Consider the following 15,863-nt stretch of genomic DNA (forward strand, 5'->3'; position numbering starts at 1 on the left):
AAATGGTATGGCATGTGGGTATTTTTTGCTGTCCTGGCACCATAGGGGCTTCCTAAATGCAACATGCCCCTAAAAACCATTTCAGAAAAACGTACGCTCCAAAATCCCCTTGTCGCTCCTTCCCTTCTGAGCCCTCTACTGCGCCCGCCGAACACTTTACATAGACATATGAGTTATGTGCTTACTCGAGAGAAATTGGGCTACAAATATAAGTATACATTTTCTCCTTTTATGCCTTGTAAAAATTCAAAAATTGGGTCTACAAGAACATGCGAGTGTAAAAAAATGAAGATTGTGAATTTTCTCCTTCACTTTGCTGCTATTCCTGTGAAACACCTAAAGGGTTAAAACACTTACTGATTGTCATTTTGAATACTTTTGGGGGGTGCAGTTTTTATAATGGGGTCATTTGTGGGGTATTTCTAAGATGAAGACCCTTCAAATCCACTTCAAACCTGAACTGGTCCCTTAAAAATTGTGATTTTGGAAATTTTGTGAAAAATTGGAAAATTGCTGCTGAACTTTGAAGCCATTTGATGTCTTCCAAAAGTAAAAACTCGTCAATTTTATGATGCAAATATAAAGTGGACATATTGTATATGTGAATAAAATAAAATAATATTTGGAATATCCATTTTCATTACAAGCAGAGAGCTTCAAAGTTAGAAAAATGCAAAATTTTCTAATTTTTCATCAAATTTGGGGATTTTTCACAAAGAAAGGATGCAAGTTACCCAAAATTTTTACCACTAAGTTAAAGTAGAATATGTCACGAAAAAACAATCTCAGAATCAGAATGATAACTAAAAGCATTCCAGAGTTATTAATGTTTAAAGTGACAGTGGTCAGATGTGCAAAAAATGGCCGGGTCCTAAGGTGTAAAATGGCTGGGTCCTTAAGAGGTTAAATGTAACAACTTTTTCTATAAAAAATAAATAAATAAAACACACACACTACATATTGCACATATCCCAGAGTCCAGGGAACCAATGGGTCCCAAAACAAGCTGAAAATAGAAGATGCTAGTATGTGCAATATATTAAAATTATTTAAATGTATACTGCCAGAATCAAAACCTTATAATATGTTGTACATCTTGGCAAAATAGTAACCTTTCAGTTTTTCAGTCACATCAAATCACAGAATAAATGTAAAAGTGATGAAAAAAAAATCAGATCTACCCCAAAATAGTTAAGATAAAATCTGCCCAAAAAATGAGCATCATAATATGGCGACTTAAAAGGGAACTTCAAATCAACAGGTGGCAGAAAGTTACCGTATATACTCGAGCATAAGCAGAGTTAACGCCCCCCTCGCCTTATACTCGAGTGAACTCTCCGCCTGTCAATCCCTTCATCAGTGGTCTTCAACCTGCGGACCTCCAGATGTTGCAAAACCACAACTCCCAGCAAGCCCGGACAGTCATCGGCTGTCTGGGCATGCTGGGTGTTGTAGTTTTGAAACCTCTGGGAGGTCCGCAGGTTGGAGACCACTGCGGCCATCGTCATCATCCAGCCCCCCCGCCCCTTTTGTTTTGGACTCACCTCCCCTCGGCGGGAAGTTAGAGTGAGCTGGTCCGGGCCATCTATGCTGCAGGGACCATCCGTTGGGGATGGTTAGTCGTTGCGGGCTGTCCATTTTCACCGGGGGGGGGGGCATCTTCTCGACGCTTCGGCCCCGGAGTAGTGACGTTGCCTTGACGACAACGCACAGTGACGTTCATGCACAACGTCCCTGTGCATCGTCGTCAAGGCAATGCACTAGTCCAGGCCCGAAGCGCGGAAAAGAGGCCCCCCCCAGTGTAAATGGACAGCCCGCAACGACTAACCATCCCCACCCGACGGTCCCTGCAGCATAGATGGCCTGGACCAGCTCACCCTAACTTCCCGCTGAAGGGGGCTGTCCAGGCTTGCTGGGAGTTGTAGTTTTGCAACATCTGGAGGTCCGCAGGTTGAAGACCACTGATGAAGGGATTAAACGTGTAGTCCTAGCGCTGTTATAGATTAAACCCTTTTTATTTATTATTTCAATTGTCTGCATCAGTCATTCCCCATTGAAGCAGTTCTTTATGAAGAATACGACTACCAGGGGTGAGCGCCATTAGGAGGATATTTCTATACCTGCATTTTTTTGTTTAAGTGTTACCTTTATTTTTTTTGAGCAGTGTTTATCTGCAGTATACAGCAGCTGATAAGTACTGGAAGTAATTTACAAATCTGTTTAACTTTTTGGCACCAGTTGATTTGAAAACATTTTTTTCCCTCTGGAGTACCCCTTTAACCCCTTTCCAGGACTTATGCATAAGGTCTATCTGTGGTTATGTCCCCACAAATGGATCTATTCATACGTCCTGCTGATCTTCTGCTCTGCACGACACACTGCTGCAGATTGGCGGCAGGACGCAAATGCAGAGATAGAGATTGCGCAGTGTTAACCCCATGGGTGCCATTGTCAGTACTGACTCCACATCTATAGGACTGACAGAAAGAGGGGGGGGGGGGGCGCCTGTTCCCCAATGGTAACCCTGTGATGTGATTGCAGGGTTCCAATGGTTGTCATGGCAAAAGGAAGCCAGCTGATGGCCTCCTGTCTGCTGATTACAGAAACCTGTGAGATACAGTGATCCCTCAACATACAAGTTTCAACATACAATGGTCTTTTCTGGACCATTGTAACTTGAAACCAGACTCAACATACAATACTACAGACAGTCCAGATCTGCAAAACGTGTCAATGACTGGAAGAACCGACCAATCAGAATGGATATTTCACTGGTAAAACAGGTGTAATCCTAAAGTGCATGCACTGACTGGTGTCTGGTAGCGCCCCCTACAGTACAGGGAGGTAATTACATGTTCTGTACTCTTTACCTGTATTACTGAAGTGTATGCACTGACTGGTGTCTGGTAGCACCCCCTACAGTACAGGGAGGTATTACATGTTCTGTACTCCTCTTCACCTGTGCCAGGGTTACCTGCTCCTTTGGACACCAGGTGAGGGCGGCTCCATTTTCCTTTTTTAGGACATTGTGTGTTCTGTACAGGACCCTGAAGAAGCTCCTGTCCTCTACATAGACCAGTGTTTCCCAAAGAGGGTGCCTCCAGCTGTTGCAAAACTACAACTCCCAGCATGCCCGGACAGCCTTTGGCTGTCCGGGCATGCTGGGAATTGTAGTTTTGCAACAGCTGGAGGCACCTGGTTGGGAAACACTGACAGACAGTGATTTACAGCTCCCAGCAGATCTTTCTTACTTTTATATGTAAGGATTTGCTTTATCTATATTAGTTATCTACTTATTTTTCTTTAATCCTCACTTTTTCCTATTTTTGGATGACATTTTGGTGGCTTCAGAACCAATTACCAGGTTTCCATAGAGTTCTGGTCTCAACATACGATGGTTTCAACATACAATGGTCGTCCTGGAACCAATTAATATTGTAACTTGAGGGACCACTGTACAGCCATAGGAGTCAGTGTAATAGTGCCAGTTAAGGCTATGTTCCCACCTCGGAATGTCTACACGGAGAATCCCGCCGCGCCGCACAGGAATTCGCCATCTCATGGACAGCTATGCATTCCGTGTGGAGTCCACAGAAATAATATTCATGTTCATTCCTTCTGCGGACATGGAAATCAGGATTTTAAAAGTCTATAGGATGTTTTTTCAATAAATGAAGTGTAAATAAAAATAAAATAAATGCCCCTTTTCCAATAAAGCCCTGTATAACCACAAAAAATCAGAACCCTATACATAATAGGTATTGGCACGTTTGTAACGTACCCCAAGTGTAGAGATCAATGTAAAGAGATGTAATGTACTTTAAAATGATTTACAAAACCACGTGGGAAGCTAAAGAGAACTGCTACCATAGCAACCAGACTACAAAACAGACAAAGCTGCAGCTGTTGGCGGTCCCGTCAGTCATTCCTACCCGCTCCCACGTTCCTTCACACAAGCACAGTCTCACAGGATGTAGTAAGCGCACGTTCTTATTCCGATCATGTGCTACAAAATCATCCAGGAACTTCAGGAAAAATCTTGCATGCCAAACCTCGTTCTGAGGAAGCTCCGCCCATAAGCACGCTGATTGGTGCGCTGTAAAGGCTCGGCCGAAAAGCGCAAACATGTGATGGATTGTCCGGAGCTCGATTGGCTGTAATAAAATCAAAATATCGCTCAGTGACTCCGCCCCTCGGGGATCCTATTGGAGGACTGGGGAGACGGTGGAAAGGCGATCCAAGAGGAAGGCGTGACGTCACCGGAGGGGTGTGAGCTGCGTCACCGCTTCCCTCCCGCCCTCAGATTCCGTGGGACCGGTTGGGAGAAGAGGATGCGGCTCCTGTCCAGGCCGTCCTAGCAGCAGTAGTCCCGGTGTCCGTCATTTTGGTGGCTTTGTGGCCGGCGCTCCATGTCTGTGCTGTAAGGGCCCGTGACGGATAGGAGGAGGCCTCCGAGCACCAGGAGGCGAGGCAGGCCGTACGAGGTGTCCCTCACTGCCCTCTCAGCATGGGCAATACGGTGACTTGTTGTGTGTCCCCAGATGCCAGCCCGAAGCCAGGCCGTGCCCGTGGGGTGGTGGAGCGGCCGGATCCGTACCAGGTAGACGTGGAACTCAAAGCCGAGCCCGAGTCTATCTTACAGCACATCAGCGACCGGGAGCTCCCGGATGGTAAGAACCGCTGCAGGCTACCGGATGGAACTGTCATATGGGCTGCAGGCGGGGCACAGCCGGTGCTAGCAGATGGCATGTCTGTACCATGGCACTGGACCCCAGCTGTCTCTCATGGGTGACCCTGCTCTGTGCCAGGACTGCTTCGACAAGGGTGACTAGTGGATGGTCGTAGATGCCAGTACTGGTTGTTATAGGATTCCTTAGTGCAGCGTTTCCCTACCAGCGTGCCTCCAGCTGTTGCAAAACTACAACTCCCAGCATGCCCGGACAGCCAAACGCTGTTCAGGCATGCTGGGAGTTGTAGTTTGGCAACAGCTGGAGGCATACTGGTTGGGAAATGCTGCCTTAGTGGATGGGGTAAAGATGCCAGTACTAGTTGTACAAGGACTCCCCAGTGGATGAGGTACAGATGCCAGTACTAGTTGTACAAGGATTCCCCAGTGGATGAGGTACAGATGCCAGTCCTAGTTGTACAAGGACTCCCCAGGGGATGGGTATAGATGCCAGTACTAGTTGTACAAGGGCTTTCCAGTGGATGAGGTACAGATGCCAGTACTAGTTGTACAAGGGTTTCCCTGTGGATGGTTATAGATGCCAGTACTAGTTGTACAAGGGCTTCCCTGTGGATGGGTATAGATGCCAGTACTAGTTGTACAAGGACTCCCCAGTGGATGAGGTATAGATGCCAGTACTAGTTGTACAAGGACTCCCCAGTGGATGAGGTATAGATGCCAGTACTAGTTGTACAAGGACTCCGCAGTGGATGAGGTATAGATGCCAGTACTAGTTGTACAAGGACTCCGCAGTGGATGAGGTACAGGTGCCAGTACTAGTTGTACAAGGACTCCGCAGTGAATGAGGTATAGATGCCAGTACTAGTTGTACAAGGACTCCCCAGTGGATGAGGTATAGATGCCAGTACTAGTTGTACAAGGACTCCCCAGTGGATGAGGTATAGATGCCAGTACTAGTTGTACAAGGACTCCGCAGTGGATGAGGTATAGATACCAGTACTAGTTGGACAAGGACTCCGCAGTGGATGAGGTATAGATGCCAGTACTAGTTGTACAAGGACTCCGCAGTGGATGAGGTATAGATACCAGTACTAGTTGGACAAGGACTCCCCAGTGGATGAGGTATAGATGCCAGTACTAGTTGTACAAGGACTCCGCAGTGGATGAGGTATAGATACCAGTACTAGTTGGACAAGGACTCCGCAGTGGATGAGGTATAGATGCCGGTACTAGTTGTACAAGGACTCCCCAGTGGATGAGGTATAGATGCCGGTACTAGTTGTACAAGGACTCCGCAGTGGATGAGGTATAGATGCCAGTACTAGTTGTACAAGGACTCCCCAGTGGATGAGGTATAGATGCCAGTACTAGTTGTACAAGGACTCCCCAGTGTATGAGGTATAGATGCCAGTACTAGTTGTACAAGGACTCCCCAGTGGATGAGGTATAGATGCCAGTACTAGTTGTACAAGGACTCCGCAGTGGATGAGGTATAGATGCCAGTACTAGTTGTACAAGGACTCCGCAGTGGATGAGGTATAGATGCCAGTACTAGTTGTACAAGGACTCTGCAGTGGATGAGGTATAGATGCCAGTACTAGTTGTACAAGGACTCCGCAGTGGATGAGGTACAGATGCCAGTACTAGTTGTACAAGGACTCCGCAGTGGATGAGGTATAGATGCCAGTACTAGTTGTACAAGGACTCTGCAGTGGATGAGGTATAGATGCCAGTACTAGTTGTACAAGGACTCCGCAGTGGATGAGGTATAGATGCCAGTACTAGTTGTACAAGGACTCCGCAGTGGATGAGGTATAGATGCCAGTACTAGTTGTACAAGGACTCTGCAGTGGATGAGGTATAGATGCCAGTACTAGTTGTACAAGGACTCCGCAGTGGATGAGGTACAGATGCCAGTACTAGTTGTACAAGGACTCCGCAGTGGATGAGGTATAGATGCCAGTACTAGTTGTACAAGGACTCCGCAGTGGATGAGGTATATGTACAAGGTCTCCCTGGTAGATGGGGTAAGGATGCTAGTACTGTCAATCGTATATGCCCATAGCGACAAATCCTAGCGCTGCTTTCTTTTTCCAGTGCTAGTGAAAGCTGAACTGTGATTGGTTGCTATGGGAATACAAGTCATATGTTTATATGTCGCCTTGTATACCAGGAATATAGGCAAGAATATATCTGCAGCACTCGCTTATGTAAACCCATTCTTCTATTAGAGCTTTGCTTTCCTGTGGTAATCCTATATAGTATTATACAAATGAATACTTAGAGTTGTGGGGGGTCAGGGCCCTGGTTTTGTTGGTGACGTGAAGCGAACCCTTAATCTACAAGGACCAAATTATTTAGTCTCCACATAGGATACCCTAGATTAAGGGGTACTCTGCCCCTAGTCATCTTATCCACATTTATGTTCAGAGCAACAGCATTGGGCTCCCGTGTTTGTGACATCACGCCATGCCCCCTCCATTTAGGTCTATGGGGGAGGGGTTCTCCGCTGACATCACAAACACGGAAGTCCAAACCGAGAATTATAGTCATGTGATCACACTGGTCAGCCAATTGTCATACAATTCAATGCATACATGCAGGTAGGGCCAGTGACTGGCTGTAGTATTACGTAAACAGTGTAAGGCTGCATTCACACCACGTTTTTGCAATACAGTTCCTGTATCAGGTTTTTGATGAAAAACGGATTCCTCAAAACCGGACTAAACTGTATCAAAACGTGTGTACAAATTTTAACCCGTATGTCCGGTTGCATCCGGTCCGGTTAAAAAAGTATACGTTTTTAACTTTTCATTCCATTATGAATAAAGTTTCACTTGTTTGATTGAAATTCCAAGAAAAAAAAAACTGCGCACTGTCAAAAACCATATGGTGCAAAAAAATAAAAATAAAAGTATATGGTTATTCACCTGGACCAAAAACTGTTGTAGGCTACGGTTTTGTGTACGGGGGAAAAAAACGCAAAACGGATGCAACTGGATGTATTGTTTGGCATAAGGTTTTCAATGGAGAGTCAGTGCATATGGTTTTCAATACGATTCCATATACTTTTCAAATAGAAAACTTACACGGAACTGTATTGCAAAAACTCGGTGTGAACCCAGCCTAAGGGTACGTTCACACGTGCAGAATTGTTTTGCGGGTTTTCCGCTGCGCATTTGAAAGTGGGCGGGCTCTTCTCGGCTGTCCGCAGCGGAATGTACACTGCGTAAAATTCCGCCGCAAGCCCCATTGAAGTCAGTAGGGACTGTAGCGGATTTTCCGCAGCGTAAAATTCCGCCACGGAAAATCTGCTGCGGACAGCTGAGAAGAGCCCGCCCACTTTCAAATACGCAGCGGAAAACCCGCTAAAAAATCAGCACGTGTGAACGTACCCTAAGACTGCATTCAAATTTGGGGCATACAGCAGCTGAATCTGGCAGAGGAATCCCTGCCGGACGTGTGCTGTACCCCATTTATTTCAGCTGGGGACTCCGGTCAACTCGTTTTCCCACCGTATTCAATTTTTGAACAGAAGTGCCGCAGACCACGGTTTTAAATCCGGTTCAAAAACCGTATATGGTGGGATGATATTCCGACTGGTGTGTCTGCTCTGCTATCCTAAGTGCCGTGTGCACGTCTGTGGCAGAGGATAAGGTGAAGAAGTGGAGTGGGGGCACACTAGGGGATATGCCGAACTGTTCTCTCTACTTGGAGGCATCAGGTGACCTGCAGAGAACGCTATAAGGAGGGACCCGAGACATCTTCCCTGGATGTTCCCCTCTAGAAGGGTTTGCACTCCTGAATCATACAAGCTGGGTCTGGGGTATCGGCATTCTCACAATCTCCTTCAAACTACGAATCAAACAAATTGTCTCTGGTTGGGAAAGAGTCTTCCCCCCCCCCCCCCCCCCCACTCGTTTTTCTTTTTTTATTGAAGGTCGTCTTTTCACATTATTGGGCCGGCTCGTTGTTATGTATTCTGTGATAACGGTCATTGAGAGACCCCATGAAAGTCGACTCCCAAGTCAAAAAATAGAGAATGGGGAATTCTGGTTGATCACGTATACTAAGCCACTTCAGGCATTTTTTTCCGATAAAATCTCATATCCAGAGTATTACAGAAATTGTTGTAAAGTCTGAGGTTACCACAGAATCTTTTATTTGTCTTTAAAGGGGTGCTCCGGCCCTAAGACATCTTATCCCCTATCCTTTGGATAAGGGCCGGCATTTATCAGTGTAGGTGTAAGTGAAGCATTTTTCTACACCTTTTTTTGTGTGCTGGTAATGTATAGCAGCGCCAAATTTATTAAATGGTCACAAAGTATTTGATACATATTGTGCAGGTCACATTTTCTGAAATTTCTCTTTTCACATACACAAAAAAGCGAAGTCTGGGCTGGTGTCGTTTTAGAGACTTTTCAGTGGCTTTGCACCTTTTCACAAAAAGGCGCAGTTCGTAAAACCCGTCCGTATCATGTGTATTGCCAAAATCACTGGATTGTAACTCAATATCAGCAGAAATGTGTAACCCAAAAGGCGCAAATAAACCCTGCTTGCACCTTTTTTGTGCCTTTTGTAGACACAAAAAAAAAAAACGGTCTAGAGACAATGATAAATGTCGGCCAAGATGTCTAGCAGTAGAAAGGGGGACGTTCTCATACCATTGTGCAGCACACTGGTGAGGCAGTACTGGAGGCCAGAACTCCAGAAGGATATAGATATTTTGGAGAGAGGACCAAGAACTACTAAACTAACACGGGTTGTAGGATAAAACTTACAAGACAGAGAAGACAGATACATAAAGGAAATCAGTATCGTAAAGGAGGAGAATATACCGTATTTTTCGCCGTATAAGACGCACTTTTTCTTCCCCAAAACGGGGGAAAAAGTCGGTGCGTCTTATACGGCAAATACACCCCTATCGCGGCGGTCCCTGCGGCCATCAATGGCCGGGACCCGCGGCTAATACAGGACATCACCGATCGCGGTGATGCCCTGTATTAACCCTTCAGATGCGGCGATCAAAGCTGACCGCCGCGTCTGAAGGGAAAGTGACACTAACCCGGCTGTTCGGGACCGCTGTGATTTCACCACGGCGGTCCCGAACAGCCCGACTGAATAGCCGGCTTAGTGCTTACAGGACACCGGGGTGGGGGGGACCTTACCTGCCTCCTCGGTGTCTTCTCTGTTCAGGGATCCCCTGTATGGCCGGCACTCTCCTTCCTCGTCATCGCGTACGTGCGTCGGCGTGCGTAACGACGTGATGGCGGCGACGGAGAGCGAGGATTCCCAGCCGGCAGCAGAGACGTTCAGGAGCGACGGGGACACGGCGACAGCGATGGAGCGACATCCGGAGCGGCGGGCACACGTGAGTATTGCCTCCTATGCAGTGGTCTTCAATCTGCGGACCTCCAGATGTTGCAAAACTACAACGCCCAGCATGCCCGGACAGCCAACGGCTGTCCGGGCATGCTGGGAGTTGTAGTTTTGCAACATCTGGAGGTCCGCAGATTGAAGACCACTATTGGGTTCAAAATCTTAATTTTTTTAGATTTTGCACCTATAAATTGGGTGCGTCTTATACGCCGGTGCGTCCTATAGGGCGAAAAATACGGTACTTAAAATAAATACTAACACATGAGAGATTTTAAATTAGAAGGGCAAAAGTTTATGCAGTAATATCCGGAAGTATAACTTTACTGAGAGAGTAGTGCATGGAATAACCTAACATAAGAAGTGGTAGCTGCAAAATAGCAGGACTCCATTATGCAAATAAGGCTCAAACCCAAGGGGGCATTTCCCAGCTGGTAGGGAGTAGAGATGAGCAAACTTACAGTAAATTTGATTTATCACGAACTTCTCGGCTCGGCAGTTGATTATTTATCCTGCATAAATTAGTTCAGCTTTCAGGTGCTCCGGTGGGCTGGAAAAGGTGGACTGAAAAGTCCTAGGACTGTATCCACCTTTTCCAGCCCACGGGAGCACCTGAAAGCTGAACTAACTTATGCAGGATAAATCATCAACTGCCGAGCCGAGAAGTTCGTGACGAATCGAATTTACTGTAAGTTCGCTCATCTCTAGTAGGGAGGACATGGGTTGGATGTACCCGGGCTCTTGCTGTGCTGGAAAACCTCTTCTGGGCTTTTGAGCCTAACATGCATAATACCAGAAAGACTAATATCTCAGCACTGGAAAGAACTTCAGAGACAAAAATGTGTCTGAAATCCTAGCCCTATAAATATATATTTACCTAACATATATATATTAACCTAAATAAACATATATCCTCGTATAAGATAAGGCCAGGGACTATTGACAGTATTCAGAATATTGGGCAGAGTAGATGGGCCATATGGTTTATATCTGTTGGCACATTGTTTTTCCATGTGGTATATATTCTTTTACATATATTTTGTATGGGGTCCAGCTGAATAGAATAACACTGAGGTCTTTAAAGGAAAACTGTCACATATTTTCTCCCATGCTATCCACATGGGCTGGTGGATAGTGCGGGAGACGCTGATTAAAACGAGCCCTACCTTGGTCTGATCCGCGCCGCCGTTCGCCCGCAATTGTAGTTTTCATCTCTGTGCATATGCGGCTGTAACTGGCAAAGGCGGTGCTTCCGCGGGCTAACTGGCACTGACATCAGCGCCACTCATGAATATTCATTCCCCTCCCTCTAGTTAGCAGCGGCGAAGAGAGGGAGAACAGGAGGGATGAATATTCATGAGCGGCGCTGATGTCAGTGTCCGTTAGCCCGCAGAAGCCCCGCCTTTGCCAGTTACAGCCGGATATACATAGAGTTTAAAACTACAAGTGTGGGCGAACGGCGGCGCGGATAAGACCAAGGTAGGGCTCGTTTTAATCAGCGTCTCCCGCACTATCCACCAATACCGGTGGATAGTGCGGGAGAAAATATGTGACAGTTTTCCTTTAAGGGTATGCTCACACATTGGGTATATACTGTGGATTTCATGACAGATTTTATGCTGTATTCAACTGTTTTTATTAATTGGCATTACATCTGCTTCAAATGCAGGACTACAGTCCTGTAGGAACACATGGGAACAGGGTTCCTTCACTCTTTCTACAGTTGGAACACTCTTCCCATTAGCTGGGGAACTGCAGACCCAGCCCTTGAGAGGAAATCTTGTGTGAGTTCCCACACTTGACCCCTTATACTGTGGCCCCTCAAGATACAATATTAATTGGTTCCAGGATGACCATCACAGGGGTGTGGAAATTTTATTTAAAAAAAACTTCTTGTCGACGGGACTAAAATGGCGCAAAATCTACTTGTCCCTCATGACGATCCACTTGTCCGGGCCAATTTTCGCTTTTACGCTCTGATTTTTTCCTCCTCGCCCTATAATAGCCATAACTACCTACTATAATGATACCTTTTAATTTTTCAATAACATATTCTCCGAACTAAAATATATATATATTAGGTGAAGTGAAATTGAAATAGTAAAAGATAATTTTATTTGGTGGTTTTCTTTTCTGCGCCATTTACCTTGTGGTTGAGATAACATGTTGTTTTGATACTTTAGGCCGTCTGATTACAGCGATACCAGATTTGTATAGTTTACGTCATGTTTTACTAATTTTAAAAAAATTCAGAACTTTTTTGAATTTTTTTAATTGCCGTTTTTTTTTTTTTTACCTCTGTAGCTTTATTTTTTTTTCCACATACCAGGCTGTATGAGGGCTCATTTTTTGCTCCATAATCTGTTTTTTTGTATTGGTATCATGATCTGACTTTTTAATGACCTAAAAAAAAAATTCTGGGATATTATAAAAATTGCAATTCTGTGGTTTGGTATTTTCTTTACATTTACTGTACGGGATACATAATGTTATATTTTTATAGGTTGTATAATTACGCACGCATCGATACCAAATATGTTTATTTTTATTATGTTAGCATGTTTTTATATAGGAAAAGGGGGTGATTTGAACTTTTAACATGGAAGGGTTAATGTGTGTTTTTTTTTTACTTAAAACTTTTTTTTTTTTTACATTTTATTAGACTTTTATAGGAGTAATCATTAGATTCTTCATACAGATGAATAGAGTTCTATTGAACTCATTGATCTGTGTACTCTGTGATCCATTGATAGGGCCTAGTCCAGCCAGGCCCTATCAATGACAGAGCCGGGACAGCAGGAAACAGAGGTAAGCCCTCCAGCTACCTCTATAGTGGATTGCCCCCCTGCGATTGCGCTGCGGGGGGGGGGGGGGGGGGGCGATCCACCCCACTAGTCCACCAGGGAGCATACACATGTCCCTTTAGACGCCGCTGTCAGCTTTGACAGCGGTGATCTAAAGGATTAATAGCCAGCCGCGGCGATCGCCACATGCTGGCTATGAAAACAGCCGGGGGCTGCAGAGTATGGAGCGGGCAGGAGTCCGGAGCCCGCTCCATACAGACTGCAGAGTGCCGCAGCACTTGTCAGGTCCAGCCCTGCTTGCCCGAAGCCGGGCTAAGGGCCGGAAAAATTCACCTGCCCGGAACTGCATGACCCGGGCGTCGGGTGATAGGAATTCCACATCCCTGCCATTGTATCTTGAAACCATTGTATCTTCAGACCATAACTCTATGGAAACCTGGTAATTGGTTATGAAGCCCCAAAAGTAGGACAAAGTGAGGATTAAAGAAACAAAGTCCTTACATATAAAAGTAAGAAAGATCTTCTGGAAGCGGTAAATCACTGTCTATGTATAGGACAGGAGCTTCTTTATGGTCCTATACAGTACACACAATGTCCTAAAAAAGTAATGGAGCCGCCCTCACCTGGTGTCCAAAGGTGCAGCTAACCCTGGCACAGGTGAAGAGTAGTACAGAACATGTAATACCTCCCTTTACTGTTGGGAGGCGCTACCAGGCAGGAATTCAGTGCATGCACTTCAGTAATACAAGTGTTTTACCAGTGAATGCCCATTCTGATTGGTCGGTTCCTCCAGCCATTGACATGTTTCACAGATCTGGACTGTCTGTAGCATTGTATGTTGAATATGGATTCAAGTCATAATGGTCCAGAAAAATTTACGCTGAAACTATTGTATGTTGAGGGATCACTGTATAATGTGTGTGTGAATATACACTACCAGAGTGTAAACCCAGCCTAAGGCCAAGGCTTTGTGTGCCATATCTTCTAACACAGCTCAAAATTTCTTCCAACCTTGTTTTAGTGGACCTTTTTTTTTTTATTTATTAATTTATTTTTTGATACCCGTACATACTTATGTCCACAGTGAAAAACATTCGTCCATGACTTTTACAAACTCCATGCGCCAGAAATCTACATAAAAGACGTAAATAAAAATTTGAGTCCGAAAATACCTTGTGCGTGAAATGAGACCGTTCTTGTCATCTGGGCCACTGTTTATTAGTTAGTTTGCACAATATATATATACCAAGGTATAGAACTATGAAGTAGGCATTTTAATGGGTCCATGTACCTTATTACAAACAGAAGGTGTTTAAAGATTGCGAAATGAATATATCATAAGGCATTACAATTTGGCACACACATTACCTTCACATCGTTGGTGTGAAAGCTCAATAGTTCTGTCTTTTGGGAAATGGCAGCTCTCCCAAGTCAGTACAGTGCTTCTAGTCACCCTTCCAATGACGTCTTGAATGCCTCTAGAGAACTGTACACGCTTTTCTTGCAAGGCTGTGATCTGTAATGTACCGAGCCAGGTTATGATTTAATCATATCTGTAAATACTACATAGACTAATTCATAAATTCTTTAAACCTTTTCTTGTCCTGGAGTTTTTATCCCTTAATACCATTCACAAGTATTTGATTTTCTTTCACTTAAAGCACCAGACAAGTGAGTTTATTTTTATTTTTTCCCTTGACTCTTTACTGTGTACATTTACATAAATTACAACTAGTAGAGCAGCTATTGGTGTGTTTTGTAGCTTTAGCAGAGATGCAGTCCACTCGGTGAAGCATTGGTGTACTATGTAGGCGAGCCTGTGGAATGAAGTGTTGGGATCACATTCAGACTCATTAGAGGACAAGATTATAATAGAGGTAATCTGATCAGACTCTAGTGACTGCTGAATTATCAATTGCAGCATTCATTTGTCCTTCAGGACAGCAGTTCAGTAGACCAGGTGGAGCTGCTTAGTGCCGCAGTATGCTAAACTTTTGGCTGTCCTGGACGTCAAGGCACACACCCTTTGTTATATTTTCCCAGGAACCGGGTTAAACAGGAAGGTAGATCCTGAGCATAAAGAATGTGCTACTTCCCCTGCTATTCATTTTCTGAGACAGCTGCAGGGTGAGGTCAACAAACCTTTGGTTCGCCATCAATAATACACTCCATGGCAGGCGATAGCTCGTCATATCTTCCAGATCTGCACTAATGCCAGCTATTCAACCCTAGGAAAACCACAGAGTTGGCATAGCATGAACCACATTGCAAATGCAAATTTTTTTTTGACTCTAGGACGACTCATGATGTAAGGATTTTACTACTAGCAAGGGGATTAATAGAGCTCATAAAGACCAGTACCAGCTGAAACCAGTGCAAAGCCGTACATGGAATGGTGGACCCAAACTAGAGTGCCCCCTGTGTATTATCCTGCAGAAAGAGTAAAGACGTAACAGTGAAATTGGGTCACTCAACATATGAGGTTGTGCATATGCAGGCACAACACTCATATAGGCCAAAGTACGGTGGATCCTCAGATGGCACCAGCTCCTCCCAAGTAACAACTCCTTCAGGGGAATAAGCACGGCCACAATCCATTAAAGTTTGTGCGCAAAATTTTTAAAAACCTGCAACATGTTTCCGGGCTGTTCTGACCTCTTCCTGACCTCAGGCACCTTGGCTTACCTGTGTTGTACATTTTTAATATATTATTCACTAATTTTACTGGATCATGGCAAAGCGATTATACATGGAATGGTGGACTTCCAGTAGCATTTTATTTCCAGGCTAGATGCTGTACTACTTGATATATTGCCTCGGGAGGGGTCTAAGGGTAAAGTTCATGGTGACTGATATAGTGTTAGTGCATTTCTGACTATAGATAGACTGGCATTCACCCATCAGACTGTATAGGAAAAGGGAGGCATAGGGAACCATGTCGCAAAAATCTTAGAATATTTCAGATCCTTTGGGAATTTTCACAAAGTATAATACAG

At 44.8% G+C, this 15,863-nt stretch overlaps 2 protein-coding genes across 6 annotated transcripts in view; one reads left to right on the forward strand and one right to left on the reverse strand.

Moving 5' to 3' along the window:
- The window catches only part of METTL21A (methyltransferase 21A, HSPA lysine), a 50,168-nt gene extending 45,978 nt beyond the window's left edge, over positions 1-4,190 (reverse strand). The window contains exon 1 of one of the 4 annotated variants that reach the window (XM_056533408.1): positions 4,053-4,190. Coding sequence is in view for 1 of the 4 variants with exons in the window: in XM_056533407.1 (XP_056389382.1) it covers positions 3,868-4,127 (260 nt within the window). In the remaining 3 variants the exon portion in view is untranslated. Of the gene's footprint in view, positions 1-3,781 lie in introns of all 4 variants that reach the window. The other 3 variants (XM_056533407.1, XM_056533409.1, XM_056533410.1) reach the window with 3 other exon arrangements.
- Positions 4,191-4,507: 317 nt separating this feature from the next.
- The window catches only part of CCNYL1 (cyclin Y like 1), a 70,821-nt gene continuing 59,465 nt past the window's right edge, over positions 4,508-15,863 (forward strand). For both annotated transcript variants that reach the window (XM_056533405.1, XM_056533406.1), the window contains exon 1: positions 4,508-4,670. In XM_056533405.1, the coding sequence (XP_056389380.1) occupies positions 4,508-4,670 (163 nt within the window). The remainder of the gene's footprint in view (positions 4,671-15,863) is intronic.

Source organism: Hyla sarda, chromosome 8 (assembly GCF_029499605.1).
Source record: "Hyla sarda isolate aHylSar1 chromosome 8, aHylSar1.hap1, whole genome shotgun sequence".
Taxonomy (NCBI): Eukaryota; Metazoa; Chordata; class Amphibia; order Anura; family Hylidae; genus Hyla; species Hyla sarda.